Source organism: Lepidochelys kempii, chromosome 14 (assembly GCF_965140285.1).
Source record: "Lepidochelys kempii isolate rLepKem1 chromosome 14, rLepKem1.hap1, whole genome shotgun sequence".
NCBI lineage: Eukaryota > Metazoa > Chordata > Testudines > Cheloniidae > Lepidochelys > Lepidochelys kempii.
Window position 1 is genome coordinate 14946830 of NC_136393.1, and position 23569 is coordinate 14970398.

A 23569-nucleotide genomic window follows, 5' to 3' on the forward strand; every position below is an offset into this window, starting at 1 on the left:
TCTGGAATTTAACTACCTAGTTAATCAGATCTGAACAGCTATTTTTAGCATCTCTAATCAATAATTCTTTTACTCAATTAAACCATAATCCACAGGTAAACAGCAATAACTGAAAATCAGACTGAAGTTGTTGAAATGCCATTTTTGTATTTATCATGTCCAAGGAATAGAGCTCCCATAAGCATATCGTATCTGAAATCTGACTGTACAGAAGGATAATGGAAAAACCTACTCAACCTCAGCTAGAGTGGCATGGCTAGAATTTGGTGCTGATCATGCAAACCAAAGAGCAGACTAGCTCAGACCACAAGTCATCTGCATTAACCTAGCTGCTATTAGTGGAAGCTGCTGGGTCATACGTAGCTCATGAAGTATTCCCCCTCTCCCCAAACCCCCAGGCATATTTAAACCTGTAATGTTTTGGTACAAGTTAAAGCAAGACATAGTTCAGAAAATGTAAATTCCAGAGAAAAATTATTTAAATCAGAGGGTTTTAGAGAGTAACAATATAATTATAGTTCATCTGAACTGAAAGAAATGCTTTCTGCTCTCTGCACAGAGCTCTAGCTGCTGCTGCTATATGAACACGCAGTTCACAAGGACACCGTGTGCATGCTGACCTGAATACAGAGAAGCAAACCAAATTCAGCAGGTACAAGCATATATTTTCCCTTCCATATTTTATTTATATAGGTTAGCACTGAACTTCAGGATTATTTATAAAATTATTGCTTGATAGTAGTCTGTTTTCTAGCCAGAGAGGGAGACCCTAAAACTTTGTACTTATTCCAGCTGTTGCCTTAACCTACTCCCCAAGTAGGTCTAAAGATGAACTGATTTGTTCTGCCTTTGAAATGGAAAGAAACATCTCTTGTTCACCAATGCAAATTTAGAGAAAAATTTTTTCATAATCTTCAATTAACATTCTTTTCTTTTTTCCTGAGTTTCTTTCACCATTTATGTTTTTAGGATAACTCAAGTAGGATTTTCATTGTGCTATTTATGTCTTAGAAACTATTCACCTAGTAAAAGGAATGCAAGCAGAGGAAAATTATGAACTCTGAAATTAAAATGCAAGTGTCAGATGTATCTACAAACTAAATCAGAGTATTACAGGCTAGCTTCCTGATTTAAGATTTTTTAAAGGCTTTATAATTCCAATCACATACAGTTTTGAAGACTGTCAGTACACTTCTTGTGCCCTATTGAAAGAGGTCAGTTGTACCTTTCCATATGTTTAGATTATATCCCATACAAAAATCAGTGGAAAGTTTCTTTCAAATAATTCACTGGAATTGTCTTATCTAGTTGGGCAGTTCCACCACCAACATAGTAACGAGGTCATGCTACATCAAGCATCAGTCTATTGAGCACCCACTTTCTTCTCCACTTAAGTCATAATCTTGCAAGATGTGACAAGACTGCTTCATGAAGGAACTCAGCACTTTGTGAAATCAAGCCATTAAACATGTAACAGGGCCTGCGACTGAAGCAGAAATGCTTAAATACAGCCTGACAAAAAGGCAGGTTGAAGCTTGGAATGCTATATTGGGATAGTCAGTACTCATTTTAAGTGGAATAGCAGCATTTAAAATAAAATGTGAAACTATTTCTTTCTTTACTCTCCAGATAAAAATCTTGAAAGTGCAACTTCCTTTCTCTTCTCTCCTTCCCCCTCCCCCCCCGGAAAAGTTCCTCTTCTCTCATTTTGATTCCCTCTTTCCCAAGTTTATAATGAAACTTCAAATGAACATGGCTTTATTTACTTCCTCATGTGCACACCACTCACTGATGTTAGCCCAACTTTGGCGATGACATTTAACCACTACTGCAGAGCCAGCAGAGGAAACTAAACAGCAAAAACGGTTGTGGGATAAAGCCGTAGATAAGAACCTGTGCACCACATCTAATGCAGTATCAGTTTGTTGATCTGTGAAGAAATGCAGAAGGCATGCAATTCACCCAGTCTTGTGTGCTGCTAAATCAACAGAACAAACTGAATATAAAATGTCAAGAGCCAGAAATCAGGTATCTTAATATAAAATCCCAGACAATTCACAAGAATTCTGAGCCCTATTAGACACCACAAGAGAGGATTACTACCTGAGATTTAATTTTACAGCTAAAAATAAATCTATCAGAGAAAACACAAATCTGGTTGCTGGGTCACTTTCTTATGGTGGGGGGGGGGGGGGAAAGGGGAGGGAGAGGGTGTGCCACAAACCATGACCAGTCTTTACTGGCTAGCAGCTGAACTGCCAGTTAGTAGAAATGCCACACATGGAGCCAATATGCAAATGTCCTGTCTGGATATCAGTCCACAGTTATATCAACATATTCAAACATTAGTGTGTCAATGAAGAGCTGGCTGTTCACACTCTGAAAAGGATTCTCTGTACAAAGTCTTTCCAAGCTCAGTTCACATTGGAATCCTGAGAAGCCTCCTTTGTTTGAGCTGTTATGGCTGCGACTGCTCTTCCTTTGACTAGGAGTGACTTCCTTACACCAGAACTGCTCTACACTGAAGGCGAGATTGTGGATAGCACTCAAGTAGCACCCGCTCATCTTGTCCTAGTCTCTTTTAGCACACCTCCTTTGATACTTCCAATAGATGACCTTATCCAAGTGCTGCACCAGTATCTAATATCCTGCACCTCTGCTGCATGCAGTACTGGACTAAAAAACACAGAAGATTTCACTCTACTCAATGAAAACTGCAAGAACTTCACATGAACTTAAGTCATTGAGATGAACATGACCACTAGGCTAGACTTCCACCTTCTAGTCTGATGCAATGCTTATAATAAGTCTCCAATCCCAGAGAGCAAATAAAGCAAAGATTATTACTGTTAGAGATAGAATGCAACTTTCAGCGATGAGCAGACACTGATGGTATAATGAAGATGCTACTCTGAAAAGCACTTGTCAGAAGTCAGACTCTTTTGCAAAGGCCTGTTTTGACAGGCCACTTACACCTACCACTCCGCTCAAAACCATCTTGATTTTCGTGAAAGTCAGAAAAATTGGAGAATTTATGCTTTTCTGGTTTTCATCACAATCAAGAGGGTTTTGAGCAGAGATATGGGTACATAGGGCCCTATCCCACACCCTCAGATGACTGCCTCACCCCTATATAGAGGGACTGCTTTTCTTCCACAGGCATCTGTGAGGTCACTGGCTCACCTCTTTATCGTGAGTGACCAAATGGTGATTTTACTTTTCATTGAAATTGATGCCTAGAACATTCCTTTAAATTTTGGATTTTCAGAAGTTATTGCATAACAAAAGGGAGAATTGCCACAGTGTAGAGTGCAGAACCTCTCTTGGCCAATGAATAAAATCACACAGATGCACCACCGTTTGTAGCAGCTTAACACGTATGTTGAATAAGGCATACCAGATAATCTGAAAGAGCCAAAAGCTGTTCTGTGAGTGCTTATTTTTGTACTGAAAGATCAATTTAAGAAGTTGAGATGACAAACAGCTATGGGACAGGTTGGGCCTTGTAGACAAGCCAGCAGACATAGCCAAATCTAGCAGGAGCCATATGGCTGATAGATTACAGTCCAGGAATGATTATCAGTATAAATTATAGCAGTGTACACAGTTCTGCATATTATGACGTTAAAAGCGGACTGTCACTAGTTTTCATCAGTAGGTCATCTGGCACCATCTAGCCAAAGAGATAACCGGCATCCTGAATCACACAGAGTTAAATCTACTGGGTACAGAGCAGACCAGAAGGGAATTACTCTGTTCTGCTTTCAATGACAGCCCTGGAAGGAGACCTCAGCTGGCTACCAAATAAAGAAACAAAGAAGCCATTTTCAAGGAGGAATGCATTTATTCCTCCTGCTCTGGATGCTGGTAAAGATTGCTTTACACCTTCAACCTGGAATATACCATACTTTAACTTCATTCTTGCTACGAAGGTTTCTGAGGGAAGCAACATTAAATGTCACCTCTTCCAAGACTGTCCCCAGCAAGATCATATATGCCAGTTTTTGTACGTTAGATTTTTTTGTAAAGTCACTCAAGTTTAAAAGGCCTCCTTTACTAATGCAAGTGGTCCTGTACAGGGCCAGAAACTTAAGAGTATGTTCACTAACTACTTTTTCTAATATGTGCCCTTATGGAGGGTTGTGGGGAAGAAAAGCAATTTAAAGGACTTGGCTAACGGGACATGTATCATAATCTCAAATTATCACCAGGTGTAGGTAACAATCTTTGGGAGGGCGGGGGGGGAGAGAAAACCTGGATTTGTGCTGGAAATGGCCCACCTTGATTATCATACACATTGTAAGGCGAGTGATCACTTTAGATAAGCTATTACCAGCAGGAGAGTGGGGTGGGGGGAGAGAAAACCTTCTGAAGTGATAAACACCCATTTTTTCATGATCTGTGTGTATAAAAACATCCTCACTGCATTTTCCACTTTTATGCATCCGATGAAGTGAGCTGTAGCTCACGAAAGCTTATGCTCAAATAAATTGGTTAGTCTCTAAGGTGCCACAAGTACTCCTTTTCTTTTTGTGAATACAAACTAACACGGCTGCTACTCTGAAACCAATCTTTGGAAAGAAGTCCATATGAAAAATAACTATTTAGTATTCAAGGCAGTACAAGACATCAGGTTAACTTTAAAATATTGATCTACAAGTCTATTACAAACAAAAACATTCTATGTCTTCAGAAGATATTTCTTCAAATGCCAACATCTCAAAACCCACCCTTCCCGAACCCCCCCCCCCCCGCACATTACTACAGTTCTCAGTTGAACATCTTTACAGTTTTCAGTGGCTTGCTGACAGCTTTTCTTCCTCACATCAGACCACAATATTGGCCTATTTGGTCTCTCTACTTGAAAGACAGCAGCTTGAAGATGTTTAAGTCAAACCCCAATTTTCTCTCACAACAATCAAGCAACATACCTCAAGTACACCTACACAATGGACTTTCACACACTTAATGCAGACATCAGTTGTATCTGATTCACTCCAAACCCCACTGCTTGAAGCTAATGTCTTGTTTCTGCTTGCCAGTACAAACATCATTACATAAAGGAAAACACAGGTGAGGTCACTGAAGGTGTGGGAGAAGGAAGTATAGACAGAAGACCTGCCACCCTTGCTCATCTCACCCCTCCTGTACACAAACATGTTACTCTGTAGTCAGGCCCAAAAATGGTTTTCATGCAGGAACTGAAAATGCAGTCTCAGCACTACTATTTGGAAACACTCAATCCTGTTGAGGTCTGAAGGGAAAGAGAATGAATCGCGCACGCCGGGGGGGGGGAGGGAGGAAATCACATGAAGAGCAGGCAATTGTGGAGCCCAAATGACGAACTGATCTCACTGTTCAGAATAGGAAGAAGCCTTGATAACTCAGTTAAAATAACCCAAGTCTCAACACTGCAGAAATAAGAAAACACTAACTGTAGTTAAGTTGATTTAGGTGCAACAAAGAAGTTACTGAAAAATGTAATCGCCCATTAAGGACTTGAGAAAAACAGCAAAGTGCAACTCAAAAGTAGAGGACTCTTACATTGCATTGCATACTTTTAAAATTCTTGCAATAAGCTGCCCCTGAACTATACTGACATCTACAGGGAACAGAACGCTGATCTTCTGAAGGATCTCCAGACTTGTTAACCTCCCAGGCATGCCACAAAGCCCATCTTTTTTTGGGGTGGGGAGTGGATGTTCTTTCTGGATTCAGGAGAGGAAATGGATCAGGATGGTTAGGGCTTTTGTATTATTTTATGTGTTTTTAATATATGGAATAGACAGAGTATAGGATTGGTGCCTATGGATATTTTTATATGTTTGAAATAAAACACAATTATTGCAGTAGCTGTATATTTTAAACAGGGTGGGGGGAAGAAAAGAGCCTAGCTTTGGCTAATGGAATCTTTGGACAATTTCTTCTCCTCTCCCCACCCCACTGCCAAACCAAAAGCAAGTATCAGCACACTTTAGGTCTGGATACTTGCCAGCTGGCACACAGGCCAACAAAACTAGAAGCCACCAGAAATAAATTCCTGAGAAACTGTAATGTAAGACCTAGACTCAATGAACGTAGGCACAGATTGAGAGTAACTGGTCCTAACGGCACCAGACAGCATGTGAAGAGAAAGTAGAGAGTCTAAATGCATCATGATGCACATCCAGACACAAAAGCATAAAATGGCCAGATGAGTACATTTAAAACCGGGACCCTCTTGTATCTGAATGTGGGCTTTTTTTGGGGGGGGGGGGGGCAGGGGAACAGACATGAACCTTCCAGTTTTCTTCACTTTTTTCAGAGAATGCCATTTACCAACACCCTTTTTCATATTGCAGTATCCAGAATGTGGACAGAAAGATGGTCTTGCATACACACACAGTGAATGACTGAGAAGCAAATAATAGGGGACACTGTGTGGAAATAGCACCCCTTCCTTTTTCTGGGGGCAGACTGAATGAATTCCAAGCTCCGCTTGCCCAAAGGTCAAGTCTAAAGATAGACGTCAACTTGAATCTCCTGCACAGTAATACCATGCACTGCTACAGAATCATCTGACAAAAAGAGTTACAAAATCATACAAGCTTTTTATCACAGTGCCCACAAAGGAAAAGGCCAAGCACTTTTCCTCTTCACTCAGCTGTTTTACAGAGTTGCAAGTCAAAATTCAATTATCTTCACTCACTTTTGGAGCATAGCCACAAGATTACTAACAAGCAGCTTAATGACTACAGTTCAAATGCTATTCAATCAAGTCCAGAATATGTGGGTATACTGCAATAATGGTACCATGACATCATAGGCAAGTTATCTGCTGAAATCAGATGAAGTTAGACAATTGCAGCTTTCTCTTCCCTCCTCAGAGACAGCATCATGAAAGTACAAGCAGCGGTAAGCATTTTAGATTTAGCTTCATTCCTTAACATGGTACAAACAGTTTCTAACAGTTCTCTGTACAGCATTCTAAGTCACACATGCCATCAGAGGGCGATGTTCACCACTGTTTCAAAGTAGGTATCTAATTATAGCAAGTCATGAAAAGATGTAAGAAAGGGGGTATGTATTTGCTTGCAGGATATGTAATTTTTCTCAACAACCTAAATTTTGTACAGCAGAGAACCGTGAAGAGTGAGAAATACCTTCTTCTGGGAGTGCATTAGATTTGCACCCTGTATTACTGTTTATTCCCCTTTGAAGGTCTTACTCATTTATATGCACTTAAGATTGACCTGGTTTCAGGATAGATAGCTACTAGGCATGACAATGGGGAAAGGGAGAGTTCAGCCAGGATCTGGTGAGATTATCAGAGATCTCTCAATCAAGAGAGAAAAGGAATACTTGTGGCACCTTAGAGACTAACAAATTTATCTGAGCATAAGCTTTCGTGAGCTACAGCTCACTTCATCGGATGCATTCAAGAGAGACGTGCTAACGGATTTAGTGTGCTTAGCACAACCTACTTCCACAGCCCAAATGTACTAGTCACTCTGAACGTCCTCACTCCAGATGTGCCACAAACACTGTTCTGAGTGAAGTGACTTGTACAATCTCACACTGCTGCTGAAAGTTTTTTGTTCTGAACACCGGAACTGCCCTCACTGTGGTGCATTGAGGTGTCTATCGTCAGAAGAACTGATTGGAAGCCAGGGCTCTTGGGTTCTATTCCTGGATTTGTGTGCAACATGAGCAAGTCAACTTCTCTGGGCCTCAGTTTACTCTCTGTGAATGAAAATAATTTTCAACCCCATACAAAAGCACTGTAAGGCTAAATTTATTATAATAGTACTGAGTATTGTTCATGTCACATACATTCAAGTGTTGTACAAAGAAATGAACTTAAGACTAGGAAACTACAGGCAAACATTTCCTTAAAGTTATAGTCAATATCACCTTTCCAGAAACAGAATCATTAAGGTTACATCAGAAGATAAAAGGTATCTGAGCTGGAACCAGAGATACAGTTTGAGGGTTGCAAGGACTCTCTCAATGTCAGCCTTGCTTAGGCTAGAAAAATTAGTACCCATATGCAGCTCGGCTGTTGCCAGAATATGTGGTAGCAAGAGTGTACATATTTTTGCCACAATCTGACAAAAATAATAATCATGAGATGGCAGTAAGAGTGCCTGAGCCCTGTATACGTTAGTATAGTACTTAGTACCAATAGCAGCAGCTGTAATACAGGTACTAATTTTTCTAGTTTAGACAAAACAAAAAATCTCTACAAATATCCTGCTTTATCTCTACACTATGGTGCTGTTACAGAAGGAAGCACCTTTTGAACATGTGATAGTTCTCTCTATGCCAGCCATTTTCTCATACCCTTAACTAAACCCAAACATCTAGACAGGACCAGATTAAAATAACCAAAAGTACATTTCAAACTAAAAAAATATTTAAGTACAGTACATGTGCCCTTCAGTTTTCCTTCCTGGTCAGCATTTTCTATGAGTTTTACAGATGTTTCTACAATTTTTAACCTGAATTGTGCTGTTTCAAATATAGCATACAAAGCCAAGGCAAGATACTAAACACAAACCAACAGACTATAGCTCAGGTTAGCAAATTTAAAAATTAGGGTCAGTGTAAACATTTAAAAATCTGATGCTTACGCTTCCACAGCAGATCTAAAATTGATCTAAAAAGGTTAAAGCTGACACTATTCTGAGCACACAGTTGCAGCAACAATGGATGCAGCTATTGCAGTAACTCACGTAGATAATATAATTAAGGTATATAAATCCTAAAGCAATTTGTGGGTAAGAGACATGTGAATGTGCAGGAGCAGATTTATTCATTTTAAAAGTCAAAGCCATTTTGGTTTACATAACTACAAGAGAACCACCCCAAAATGGATTTTTTGTAACCACCATACATTTAATTGAATTGATTGGCCTCCCACCTAAAATATGTAAGAAACTAGTTTTCTAAGACACTGTAAACTAAATTTCAATCCATTTTATCTAATACACTCGAGAAATCATGGTTTATGATAAAAATACAAAGGTGACTGCACAATCCATGCATTTCTTGCATGTCTGTCAATGAAGTAGTCAAATTCCAGTTTTGCAAAAGAATCACACTAAATTCTGCCACTTCACCACTCTTTGAATAAGCTGCTATTTCTTAGGTCCCAGCTCAGAAAAAATGAAACATGTTTGTAACTTTATGCAGGTAAACAGTTCCAGTGAAGAATATTCACATGCACAAAGTTACTTATGTGCCTAAATCTTTGTGGGATTGAGGCTTTAATGAGTGTGTTTTTTAATTATCAACCTTCTACCTGAGGTCATTTTGGAGAGTAAAGATCTGGACTTAAACTTTTTAAAGCTAAACTGCTAAAGGCTCAATTGCTTGGAAGAAAAAAAAGATCTCTCTCGTTTTATATTGATAACAAACATGTATAAATTAACTACAGAAAAAATAACTTATGTGAATACAACACTAGACTTTTTTTTCTTATTTTGAAGGCTGTGTAGTTTAGAATCTTTATAAAAACCATGCACTATAATCGGTTACAAAAAAAAAATCACATTCTCTGTTTTTGTTGGATGCATTGTTTGTTATTTTTGGATCCTTTTTCAGTTTTAGGCATATAAATATTTTTTAAAAGCGAACAGATAACTTTATGCTGCCAAGCTGGAGGGGACTCAAAGGTCTTTGGTATATTGAGTAATCTACACACAAAACCCACCTAATCCACCCCAGGCATTCACTTACAGCTTCAGAGTTCCATTAAATACTCAGTGTTGCAGATTTATCACTGAAGTTTATCAACACAGAAGATAAAATTCAGTAACAATATTTGACAAGTGTGGTGACAAAAGATTATCTAATTATTCTTTGATGCAAGAATTTCTGGCAGAAGGCAAAGGAAAGAAACACTAAATTGGTGTCAATTATTTTAAATGTTTATCTTGTAGAAAATAATTCAATTAATAATAATATGTTCAGCACTTCACATTTACTTGATACTGTCTATGGTATAGCTAGCTCTCAGCTGTTAAACAGTCTGAAAAGATGGAAGATGCTGCTATTATACACTGAATAAACACAAAAATTTAAAATTGTGTCCTTTGCAATCAAAGTGGCTCTGGGGTGGAGAGACTGGAGAGGAAATGGGTTATGGGGGCAAATGGGGGGGGGGTGGAGACTCAAAAGATGCTGCGGACCGACTGTCTCAGGAAAAGAGTGGAAAGGAGGAAGTATCGCTGATCCCTTCCCCTGCACTTACCTTGAGGACATCCCCCCGTTTGAAGCTCAGCTCATCGTCTGCAGTGGCTTTGAAATCGTATTTGGCGATGGCTTCCATGCTGGGGCTGCTCAGCGTACAGCAGTGCGGGGGGTGGGAAGGGAGCTCTCTCTGAAGCCTCCTCTCCTCCTCCGGGGGCTCCCGGCTCAGCCCTCCCTCTGTCCGGCTGCTGCAGGGACTCTGGCTCCGTCTACCACATGCAAGGGAGAGCCAGGGACGATCTGCCCTGATGGAGAGAGAGACTGATCACCAGGGGAACTGTGGCACGGATGGATGGCAGGGGCCGCGCCCTGCGCCTCTCCCTCCTCCCGACCCAGACCTGGCTGCCGCTTCCTCTTTCTGCCGCTTCCTCCTCAGCTCCGGGCTCAGCCAGGAAGCACCAAATGACACATGCTGTGGCCAATAGCAGCAGCGACGTCTGCCGTGCAGCGGGCACAGCGCAGGCTCCCCCACTCCCAACGTGCGGGGAGGACGGGGAACTGAGCCAGCCCCACGACACCAAGCCACAGCAAGAGCAAGCACTTCCCACAGCGCCCTCACGGCATGCGGCTCCATACTCCGGCGGCACCTCAGGCTGTGGGGAGGCGGATGGGGGGAAACACACAGGCAGCACATGGGAGTGGGCACCCTGCCTTGATGCTCTTATCCTCCATGTGACACGAAGTCTCCCCCTTAAGAGCAGTGCGCGCACACCCCTTTTCACCCGTCAGGCATCACTCTTACAGAGAGCGGAACCTTCTCTGCCCAGACCAGACAGATGCAGGGTTGTAGCCATGTTGGTCCCAGGATATTAGAGAGACACACGGTGGGCAAGGCAGTATCTTTTATTTGACCAACTTTTGTCACAGGTGCTGGAGCTAGGGTTGCTGCTGCTGCACCCCCTGGCTTTAAGTGGTTACCATTTTGCCCCGCACTGCTGACTTTTGTTGGTGAGAGAGACAAGCTTGTGAAAAGAAAAGGACTTGTGGCACCTGAGAGACTAACAGATTTATTCGAGCATCAGCTTTCGTGAGCTACAGCTCACTTCATCGGATGCAAGCTTGTGAGTTACACTGAGCTCTTCTTCAGGTCTGGGAAAGGTATTTATCTGTACACTCTGGGTACAAGATCAAAAAGAGATGTTAACTGCTTATGCTAAACTATTTCAAGGGACCATTCAAGGAGAAGTGCCCCATTAACACTTCTCCAGTCATGCAGGGAAGGAAAAAAGAGGCTGAGGTGGAGGGTTAAGTGGGTTACAGATTGTTCTAACAAGCCATAGATTCATGCATCCGATGAAGTGAGCTGTAGCTCATGGAAAGCTTATGTTCAAATAAATTTGTTAGTCTCTAAGGTGCCACAAGTACTCCTGTTCTTTTTGCGAATACAGACTAACACGGCTGCTACTCTGAAACATAGATTCAGTGTTTCTGTTCAGTCCATGACTTTTAGTATCTAGCAAAGTTATGAATTTACACTCCCAGGCTTATCTTTTGAAGGTGTTGTGTAGGTTTCCTTTGAGGATGAAGACTGTGAGATAAGATAGAGTGATCACTTTATGAACTGTTCACCCATTGGTGGTATAGTGTTTTTTGTCTTTTACCTTTTCCTGTGCAAGTTCATTTGAGGGGAAAAAATTGTCACATGCTTACCACCCACTAGCAGCCAGATCCCCACCTACTCCTCAGTGCCTCCCGCCCACCAGTGTCAGCTAATTCACGGTGTCCAGAAAGCACTGGGAGGAAGGGGAGGAGTGGGGACGGGGCACGCTCAGGGGAGGGGACAGAACTGGGTGGGAAGAGATGGGGTGGGGGCAGGGGCAAGACCTGGGGCAGAACGGGGGGTTGAGCACCACCCTGGGCCCGAAGGAAACCAGTGCCTATGCATTCTGTGAAAACGTAGAAGGAAAGACAGACATGGGTGACCAGTGTATGTACATCTGGGACTACACCCAAGTAGGGATGTAAAAGTTTAACTGGTTAACTGATAACCGAAACCGTTAAGACTGATGCTTAACGATTAAACTCTGCTACTGGCCAGAGCCCAGGACTCTGCTGCCATCCCAGAGCACGGTGGCCGGTGGCCCCGCGCCTGGCATGCCAGCGCATGACAGTAGGGCCCTGCATAAAACTTTTACACAGTTACTTTTTAAACCACTATTTACATCCCTACACCCAAGGGCATAATAATTTTCATATCACAGGGCAAAATTAAAGCAAATTAGCCTACTCCACCCTAGAAAAAGTTTGCCATTTAAAAATGTCATTAGAAAACCTGCACAGACAGCAAGATTACATGCCTAAGCAACATCTTCTATATCAGCAAAAGTTTCTAGTGTAGACCTGGCCTAAGACCTTTTGACACACCATTCCATCAAAAAGCAAATCAAATGGACTGACGCCCCTTAAAATGTGCACTCCTTTTTCTTGATCTGTGGCCCATTCCCAAATATCCCAAGAGAACCTGCTTCAATACAGAAATAAAATCCCCTTTGACTGCTCACCCCTAGTTGTCACCTACCACCCAACGATGGAACCCATATGTGGGATCAAAACTACAACCCATAATTTATGGGAACCCCAACGTGAACAAAAATCTTTCCTGAACCCTCACTTCTGGCCTTCAAACAACCTCCCAGCTTCTCCAAACTCATCATCAGAAACAAGCTCCCCACAGGCGAACCACACCAACTCAAAGTGGCACCAGACTCCACCAGAACAACAGATGCAAAAGCTGCACTGCTACAACGATCATCACACAAATCTTTCAAGATCCCTGGATCCTATACATGCCTACCACAATATGTGGTGTATCTCATTCCATGCACTAAATGCCCAACAATTATCTGGGTGAAACCAGACAATAACTACATTCTCGAATGAACTCACAGGAAAGACAAAAACATCTTATCACCTGTGGGTGAACACTTCTCAAAAAGAAAAGGAGTACTTGTGGCACCGTAGAGACTAACAAAGCTCACTTCATCGGATGCATTCAGCTGTAGCTCACGAAAGCTTATGCTCAAATAAATTTGTTAGTCTCTATGATGCCACAAGTACTCCTTTTCTTTTTGCGGTACAGACTAACATGGCTGCTTCTTTGAAACTTCTCAAAAAGCGATCACTCTGTATCTGATCTATCAGTCCTCATTCTCAACGGAAACCTGCACAACACTTTCAAATAATATCACTTTTTACAGCAGCAAATTTGTTAACTAGCTGGGATGTAGTGAAAAATGATATTAACAAACATACAAATATCACTTTTCACAGCAGACTTACTCAGCCCTGGCAAGCTGGGGACAAATTAAGCCTTCATAGACTTTCAGGTCAGAAGGGATCATTATGATAGCCTAGTCTGACCTCCTGCACAACGCAGACCACAGAAACTCACCCACCCACTCCTGTAACAACCCTGGATGAGGAAGTGAGCAGGGAGGTAGCAGGGGCCAGAGGCGATGAGGGGGGTGGTGAGCCTGATGCCAGCACCAGACCCTTAAGTCCAGCAGCCAAGGGATGGATCACGCCACTGTGCAGACAAAGCCCTGCAGACAGAGCCCACGGCCAGAGCCCGGCACCGCACAGCTGGAGCTTGCCACCTGCCACCCCAGGGCAGAAGTCAGAAGTCTGAGCCCCACCACCCCTGGGAAGGTGGGGAACTCACACTGACTGTCTGCTCTTCCAGTGTTTGTGGCTCCAAAGGGGGGTAGGGCCCAACCCCTCCTGGCAGTCCCAGAGAAGGGGACGCTGCTTTGCCCGCCTCCGCCCCAATCACTGCCCAGGAGGCTATGGCCACAAGAAAAGCCCCTGGTGGCCACATCTGAGAAACACTGCCTTAGCATCACAGCTAAATGCAAGATGGAACAGACTGTTTAGCGTAAGTAGTTAGGACATATTCAAAGGCAGCAGTTCTCAACCAGGGGTATGCATACCCCTGGGGATACACAGAGGTCTTCCAGGGGGTACATCAACTCACCTAGATATTGGCCTGAAAAGGGAAAAGTTGAGAACCATTGTTCTAAGGCAATGGCTCTCAACCATTTCAGACTACTGTACCCCTTTCAGGAGTCTGATTTGTCTTACGTATCCTCAAGTTTCACCTCACTTAAAAACTACTTGCTTAAAAATCAGTCATAAAAATACCGAAGTGTCACAGCACACTATTACTGAAAAATTGTTTACTTTTTCCATCACTACCATATAATTTTAAATAAATCAACTGGAATATAAATATTGTGCTTACATTTCAGTGTACAGTATATAGAGCCGTATAAACAAGTCATTGTCTGCATGAAATTTTAGTTTCTACTGATTTCACTAGAGCTTTTTATGTAGCCTGGTGTAAAACTAAGGAAATATCTAGATGAGTTGATGTACTCCTGGAAGACCTCTACGTACCCACCAGGGGTATGCGTTCCCCTGGTTCAGAGCCATTGCCTTAAAATATGTGTTAACTACTTATGCTAAATGACAGGTTTCAGAGTCTGTTAGTCTGTGTCCGCAAAAAGAAAAGGAGTACTTGTGGCACCTTAGAGACTAACAAATTTATTTGAGCATAAGCTTTCGTGAGCTACAGCTTAGGGTTAGGGTTAGCTACAGCTCACGAAAGCTTATGCTCAAATAAATTTGTTAGTCTCTAAGGTGCCACAAGTACTCCTTTTCTTTTTACTTATGCTAAACAATCTGTTCCATCTTGTATGTAGCTGACACACTTAAGAGTGCCCTTCCCAGACCTGAAAAATAGCTCTGCATGACTTGAAAGCTTGTCTCTCTCACCAACAGAAGTTGGTCCAATAGAAGATATTATCTCACTCACCTTGCCTATACCCTGGGATTAACACAGCTACAACTACACGGCATGTAACATACATGTTGACTGTTGTAGGGTGACACCTCCTTTATTTTGAATGACAGAACTCAAATGGAAGAGGTCTCCCAGCAGCCACACTAATTAGCAATTGCTAGTTGCTACACAGAACTAGTTTTTGCTACCTAGCATTCATAACTGTGGGTGAGATTTAGCTGAACATCAGGCACTACAGCTACAAGCAAGTTAGAGAAGGTTTTTTTTAATAAATTTGTATAAAAATGATTATGTAGTGAGTGTCACGAGAGAGAGAGAAATGAGAACATGCATTGTATGTCCAAGTCACTCAAGAAACCTTTTCATCCTCTTTGTTACTATCAAGTAAGATAGTGTAATTATGTACTTTGCCCAACAGAAAATGCATCACAGCATCAGCAGCCCCAAAAAACAACCAAACTGAGTGTGACTGACAGATGATTTCAATCAGGTTGAACCAAGAAAATAATTCATGAATAAAAAAAATACACCCACCATCCCAGGCTTGTGATAGTCTTTGCCACACCACCAGCTAAGTGTGATTGTGGGTATTTGCTTTTGACCAGGTACTGGCACCAGCAGAGATGACAGACATTTTGCAAAAGACTAGAGTTTACTTTAACTCCATCAGCACAGAGAGATAAAAGTACAACCAACACAAGAATACATGTTACTAAAATTAACAGATGGCCTAATCAGAAAAGTGACTAAAATTTTACCAAAAGATTTATACCACTAAAAGGTTTCTTATATCTCACCTTACTTTAGGGTGGGGCAAGAGATTTCACTCACACTTTCAGTTAAAGTCAGAGTGTTTGGGGGACAGGGAAGAAGGCAGAGAATAGAAATAAAGGTAACTTCTTATTAGGAAGATGAATTTTAAATTTGGGTTGGAATGTAAGTATTTACAACGCACCAAGCCCATTATATCTTAGCAGCAATCAAAACTCTTATGATTCCCTCTGCTTCACTGTTGAAATACCACAAGGGAAGGTAGAAATTTTTATGCTGCTCCTGCAGCAGCCAATAGTGCTACAAGCTCTTCCTTGGTTTTACTCCCCATTCTTGCTGTCCTAGGAAGTAGCAAGGGCAGAAACAGAAACATAGATAGCTTAGGAGGGTGGGAGAGAAGGGGGGGGAAAATTAGGTCTAGTGGCAGCACCTAATAATTCTGAACTGGATTTGTCCCCATATTCTGATAAACAGTAGAGGAAGTCTACTGCTAGGGAAGGAAAGCCTGAGTGGTGGGGAAGGTTGTGTCATCTTGGAAACACACAAAGGGAGACCTCAAACAACAAGGGTAAAATGAAACAGGTGAAAGGGGAGAGTCCATGCATTCATCTGAGTTGCCTAAATAAGTGGGTATAACAGTATGAGCTAAGTATAGTGAGGCAGTGTGCAAGTTCAATTTTAAACCTATAAATGCAAAGATATTCACAGTTAGAGAGGATACCCCAATCTGTAAGGACATAAGAATAGCCATGCTGGGTCAGACAAAAGGTCCATCTATTCCAGTATCCTGTCTTCCAACAGTGGCCAATGCCAGGTGCACAGAGGGAATGAACAGAACAGGTAATCATCAAGCGATCCATTCCATCGCCCATTCCCAGCTTCTGGCAAACAGAGGCTAGGACACCATCTCTGCCCATCCTAGCTAATAGCCATTGATGGACCTATCCTCCATGAATTTATCCAGTGCTTTTTTTGAACCCTGTTATAGTCTTGGCCTTCACAACATCCTCTGGCAACGAATTCCACAGGTTGACTGTGCATTGTGTGAAAAAAATACTTCCTTTTGTTTGTTTCAGTTGTGCTGCCTATTAATTTTATTTGGTGACCCCTAGTTCTTGTGTTACGAGAAGTAAATAACACTTCCTCATTTACTTTCTCCACACCAGTCATGATTTTATAGACCTCTATCAATCATTCCCTAACTCCCTTCCTAACTGTATTTCAGTTGTCCCAAGGATGCTTTGTCAGAGAACTGACCATCACCGGATTTTCAGCCTTAAATAAGCTTCCTGTTTTTTCACTGACTGCTAGAAGCTGGGACTAGACAACAGGGGATGGATTACTCGATAAATTGCCTTTTTCTCTTCATTCCCTCTGAAGCATCTGGCATGGGCCACTGTCACAGGATACTGTGTTAGATGGACCATTGGTCTAACCCAGTATGGCCATTCATATGCTCTTATACTGCTTTTTTGATGGACCCCATCAGGCATGTGATCACCTCAGCAGGTGATCCTCCCGGTCTCCAGTCACTGTGGGATGCTGGGGCTCCGCTCCAAGCAGCCCCAGTGAGCCCAGTTTCTCCTGAGAGCCCCTCTGGCTTCTGCTACAGCCCTAACAGCAGCTCTTGCAAGACTGCCCCCAGCACCAGCAGGGACTAGCGCGGTCAGGGCCACAGTGCATGCACAGCCTTCCCTGGCACCCTTGGCGGGAGGGCACTTGTGCCCGGTCCTCTTTTCTACAGCTTCCTCATTTTTTCCCCATTGACATTATTTCTTAAATCAAATGCAAAATAACTATTTAAAAATCACCTAGTATTCTAAAATGCTTTAACACAAGATGATGTCATCTTAAGAGACAAAATGAAAGTGATTCAATAACCATCTGTTTTGTGCAAAAATTTGAATGCCAAGAGGTTGGCTTAGAAATGAGTGAATACAGGTAGCAACTGGTTTGTAGGAGAAAGCTAGGATATTCCCTACTCCCAATCTTCCAAACTCTGCTCCCTGACTGTTAAGTGTTCAATCATTTCCCAAACAGGGGATGAATTCCCCTTCTATCTATTTTGCTCTTTTTTAAGTTACATTATTTACCTTACTCCATAATTGAGATCTCTGTGTGACTTCCTCCACTTCTATGAGTTTCACAAATTACTTAAGACAAGGGATAGAACCTGCTTATTAAAACTGTATGAAAAAAAACACACCCACAGACCTCAACCAGGAAGTGACAGCAAAAAACCCACAACCCCTCCCCCCACAAAACACCACATGAACACAAAAAAAAAAAAAAGAGAGAGAGAGAGGGAAATCTGAAATACCTCTCCCTACCTCCACCCCAAAGACCATATGTGAAGCATGAGTTTATGGACTCTTATCAGAAGTGGTAAACGTTCACACCTTCCAGGCCACAACCTGCCCATAACACTTTATCCTCAGAACTGGCCTGAAGTCACATGGATCCCCAACTGAATATCAAAAATTGGCCCATGCACCCAACATAAGACAATGCAAACTATAACACTCAGCAAGCCTACAAATTGCTATAGTTGCCAATGATTTCCCTCCCAAACCAGTTCTACCCTCAGAAGAGTACTGAACTGGCAGTAGGGTTCATCTTTCCAGTAATTCACCAGGAACCAGAGAATGAAAAAAACCAGGACAGTATTTGCATCTATTACTTGGGTTGAACCAACCCTGCTGCTTTCAATTCACTCCGTGCTCCAATGAGAAGCTTCTAGCTGTAATTAAGTAATGACAGGAGCTGCAGAGGCATACGGCCTGCAGCTCGGGGACTAAGGAGATGAGCCACTGCGGAAATACCCAGAGGCATGGCCCTATGCTGTCAGCCTGCCCCCTGCCCCCGCCGGGCACGGCGCTGGGAATGGGTCAACTCCCGGAGAAGAAGTGTCCGGCTCCCAAAGAGCTAAGGGCTTCAGCGGACGAGTGACAGGGCGGTCACAGGCGTGAGGCAACGGCCCTAGGAGCCGCAGTAGGCTCCCTGGGGGCCACGGGTCAGCGGCAGGCTCCCCGGGGGCCGGGGCCTTGACTCCCACACCCGGTCGGGGGCCGGACCCCTCGGGGCGGAGGCCCTGGGAAACGCCTGTGCCCCCGATCCGGAGTCCACGGCCCGGCGGGTGGCTCCGAAGGCGGCGCCACTGCCCGTCCGAGCCCCCCGTGTCGGCGCCCCCCGGCAGGGCCTCCCCGTCCCACTCACCGTGTGGCGCTGGGGCTCCGCTCCGAGCGGCCCCGCCGAACCCAGCTTCGCCCGAGAGCCCCTCCAGCTTCCGCTACAGCCCTCCTAGGAGCTCTCGCGAGACTGCGCCCAGCACCGGCAGGGGCTTAGTGCTGTCAGGGCCACAACGCATGCGCAGCCTTGCTCGCCACCCTCGGCGGGAGGGCATTTGTCCACAAGCGCGCGTGCGCGCGGTTTTGCGGGTCTAGCCCCGATAGCCTTGAGGTGTGTGGGAGTAGCGTTGTACATGTCAGTGCGCAAGCGCAACATTTGCTGCGTTACTGACGCTGCAGATACCAGTACGCCTGCGCAGGACCTTGCCAGTGCCAGTGCAGTAAGCTATAGAGTCCCTAGTGAGGCAGGATCTTATTGTGCTGGACATGGTGCAGACACAGTGGGTCCGTACCCTGACGAGCTGACAGGCTCACGAAGGGTGGGGAGAGGGATCCAATCAGACAGGTTTAATAGACACATGTATTTGCATTTTTATTACAGATTAAATGCCAATTCTCCCCATCTGACCCTCATCTCAGCCATCATCCACTGGTAGGTTTCTCACAGGCATCACAGCAGAAATGGGTTGTGAGGAGAGATTTGAAGGAGGGGGAAAAAAGCAGGGGCCTTACAGAGGGCAGCACTCTGCAGGCAGAAGGGGTAGCATGGAAGAAGGCACAGAGACATTCCCATGAGAAGCTGACAAACAGGTGAATAAAGCTGGTGTCCTTTGCAAAAGTGTGGGGAGGATACAAGTTCGGAAGAGGCAAGCTGGCAGGTAGAGGTGATCAGAGCTATAAAGGGCCTTGTTGAGAACAAGGAGCCTGAATTTTATTTGGTAAAGCAGAAGAAACCAGGGGTGTGATTCAGAGACTGGTGTGGCCAAGTCACTTCACCCTTCTGCCCTAGTGTCCCCATCTGTAAAGGTTTCAGAGTAACAGCCATGTTAGTCTGTATTCGCAAAAAGAAAAGGAGTACTTGTGGCACCTTAGAGACTAACCAATTTATTTGAGCATAAGCTTTCGTGAGCTACAGCTCACTTCATCAGATGCATACTGTAAAGGGGGATTAATAATATTTATCCAGACATATTCCAGGGTGTTCTGAAGATTGAATAGTTAATGTCTGTACAATGTTTTGAACAATGAATGTTTGTTATAAAACACCACAAAAATGCTAAGTACTCTGAGTAATAAGGCTCTAGCTGTTTCAAACTGAGCATCCAGCATTAGTGGGGACTTTTGCAAATGTTGGCCTTAATCTCTCTGTGCCTCAGTTCCATATCTATAAAATGGGGGTAATATTTCTCTCCCAGTGGAGCTGAGATAAATTCAATACAATTGGTGAAGCGTTTAGAAACTATAGCAATGTGCACCATAGAAAAGCCAATGAGAACATTAATAATATCATATTCACAGCAGAGGTGGGACGGTGTGTAGTAAATAAGATGTGGGCAACACATTTAATTATGAGGACAAAAAGAAACATTGTATAGCTACCCATTCAGTGAGTACCATCCATCTTGTGCACTCAGTGAGACGGGGGTCTCATGGAAAAAAATATAATGTGATCAGGTAATTAAAGAGTGCTTCATGATGCATATGCACAAGAGGGCAGAATTCTTTCTCTGTTGTTGTTTTTGTTTGTTTGTTTTTTGTAATGTAATTCTTAAAAATGTAATTACAGTATACCCTGAAGCAGTTGCCTAGGTAAAAGTCTGGCCTGGATTCCTTGACAAAGCCAACCCTTTTTAGAAGAGTTAGCTTTCTCTGGCTCTCAAATTAGAAGGCTCCTTTTAAAAACAGAAGCTTTTCTACAGCTGTACTCCTACTCCCATGGCCCTAGTGCATGGAAGCAGACCTCAAGTCCTTATTAATCAGTTTTTGGAAGTAGTTATTAACTCCCAAATAGACCAAATAGAGAGGACTTTTTTTTTCAGGATTCCAGACCTGTGAATGTGGGTTCTAGGTGTGGCATACATGGTATTAACTAGAGATGAGCCCATGCTGCAGCACTGAAACCTAGGTTTACCCAAATTTCAGGGTGCCCTGGCTGCAAGTTTTTCATTCAAGTCCCTCTCTAGTGTTGGAATAGATATTGAAGGTTTTAATTTGTATTTTTAATAATTTTTAATTATTTTTAATTATGTATCACAGAAAGTCACATATTCTGAGTTTACAGCGAGGCTGGACAACATTGGCCTTTTTATACCCGTAGGTCTGTTGGTCTCCCTGTGAATATACTGGAAAGATTTACAGATCCATACACAGAAAGAGTAGGCTAGCGTATCAAAATATGCACCCTAAAATGGATCATGGATGTTTTCCTCCTTGGTTGTGCTTCTGCAAAGATCCAGTCTGCTAATGTGTCAATTCTAAATGTTTGAACAGTTGGAGACAAATTCTGAGATTATTTGGAGATGAAGGTTTGTACCTTAAGTCAATGGAAAGACAACTTCCCCCTCAGAATAACACTATACTTCATGGGTTTGAATTTCATCTTGGTCTAGCTTGGAGTCACATCTTCCCCCTACCACACACAGTCTTTTAATGGTGAACTATTCAAACCCTGATCTGGAGAGGTGAGTAGAATTAATGTTAAAGAGGTTGAGGGTATTCCAAATGTTGTCATAATTATTATCCTGTATTTTACATATGAAGCAGGCCTAGAGGTTAAGTGACTTATCCAAGATCATATAATGAATCAGTGCCACAATCAGGAATAGAATCCAAGAACCTTAGTTCTCAGTCCCCAACGTTAGGCACTAGAGCACACAATTAAGTCTCTGGTTTCATGTATGATCTCAAAGTGGCAATTTGGGAATCTTGTGAGAAGATGCCATACCAGTTATAGAAAAGGAAAAAATATAGCAGGTGTTAACTAGCTGGAAAAAGAGGTAGATATAGCCAACAGCTGTCAGTTGTAAAATGGTTGTTTTAGGGCTGCAGCTGCTTGCCTTTGCTCCAAAAAGGCATTATGGGGGGAAAAGTCTTATAAGAGGGGAAACCTGTAATAAGAATAGTTAGTAGGAAGTCAGAGGATTGTACAGAAGGTGCTGTTGATAAAGGAATTGCTTTAGTATTTGTTTGTCATATACTGATTAACTGAGTAGGTACTAACAGTATACACACAAATCAATGGATAGTGGTGGTTTTTGTTTTGGCTTTAGGTACTGTAGTATTCTCTTGTAACTACAGTGGGGAAGAGAGTGCTGCTATAGTTAGAATGGAAATCCTGACACAACCTTAATGAGTAAAAAGGAGAGTCTGTGACTGTGTCTAAAGGATCAGTTTTCAGAATTTTATTGTAGTTTATGAATTGCTTGAATATTCTATTGTAGTTTGTCGTGATAAAGTGTAATCTCAATTAGTTATGACTATTTTAAGAACTGCCACCTGAGTAAAATTTGTCTAATGTCTGACATTTCCTTTGGATCCCTTTGTAAAATGCTCTAGAACAGTCAGGGGTACAAAATTAAAAGTGTAATTCTTTGCTATGAATAGATTGGAAGAATGTTTGTTGAGAGGTGAAACATATTTTTGTATAAACAGTTATTTCAGGCTTAAAATTACTATTTGGAATGTTGAAACAATGTTACTGATCAAGGTCAACATAGTAACTGATGACAAGGTATAATTATAGTATAGGAGTTATGTTGATACAGTGTTACTGTAGACACAAGTCATAAAGATAGCATTAGTGTTCTTTTGACACAATGTGTTTGTCCTAAGTCTGTTAATATATGAGACCTATTGGTAGGGCCCTACCAAGTTCACGGTTCGTTTTGGTCATTTCAGAGTCATAGGATTTTAAAAATTGTAAAAATCACGATTTCAGTTTTAAAATCTGAAATTTCAGGGTGTTGTAATTATAGGGGTCCTGACCCAAAAAGGAGTGGGGGGTGGGGTGTCTCAAGGTTATTGTAGGGGGGGTTGTGGTACTGCTACCTTTACTTCTGCACTGCTGCAGGTGGCAGCGTTGTCGCCAGAGCTGGGCAGCTGGAGAGAGGCAGCTGCTGGCAAGGAGTCCAGCTTTGAAGGCAGAGCTGCCACCAGCAGCAGCACAGAAGCAAGCATGGTCTGGTATTGCTACCCTGACTTCTCTGCTGCTGCTGGTGGGGCGCTGCCTTCAGAGCTGGCCACCTGGCCAACAGCCACTGCTCTCCGGCTGCTCAGCTCTGAAGGCAGCACAGAGGTGAGGGTGGCAATACCATGATCCACCTAAAATAACCTTGTGACACCCCCCCCCCCGCAACTCCCCTTTGGGTCAGGACCCACAATTTGAGAATGCTGATCTCCCCCGTGAAATCAGTATAGTATAGGGTAAAAGCAGACAAAAGATCAGATTTCACAGTCCATGATGTGTTTTTTATGGCTATGAATTTGGTAGGCCCCTACCTATTGCTTACTGCTACACTATTGTAACCCAACCTAACACAGTGTGGCTTTGTCCCTCTGTAGGGCTAGATCACAGAGTGTGGTTTTTGAGTCTGCTTCTGCCTTTGAAGTGGTCCTTTCTCGCCATCAATAGAGGTTT

General features: G+C 42.8%; 1 protein-coding gene across 2 annotated transcripts in view; it reads right to left on the bottom strand.

Annotated features, from left to right (window-relative positions):
- GRB2 (growth factor receptor bound protein 2) overlaps positions 1-19141 on the bottom strand; it is a 68702-nt gene extending 49561 nt beyond the window's left edge. The window contains exons 1-2 of one of the 2 annotated variants that reach the window (XM_073312001.2): positions 19022-19141; positions 10235-10473 (exon numbers count right to left, since the gene is read on the bottom strand). In XM_073312001.2, coding sequence (XP_073168102.1) covers positions 10235-10312 — 78 coding nt within the window. In that variant the 5' untranslated portion in view covers positions 10313-10473; positions 19022-19141. Of the gene's footprint in view, positions 1-10234; positions 10479-19021 lie in introns of both variants that reach the window. The other variant, XM_073312002.2, reaches the window with a different exon arrangement.
- Between the last annotated feature and the right edge of the window lie 4428 nt (positions 19142-23569).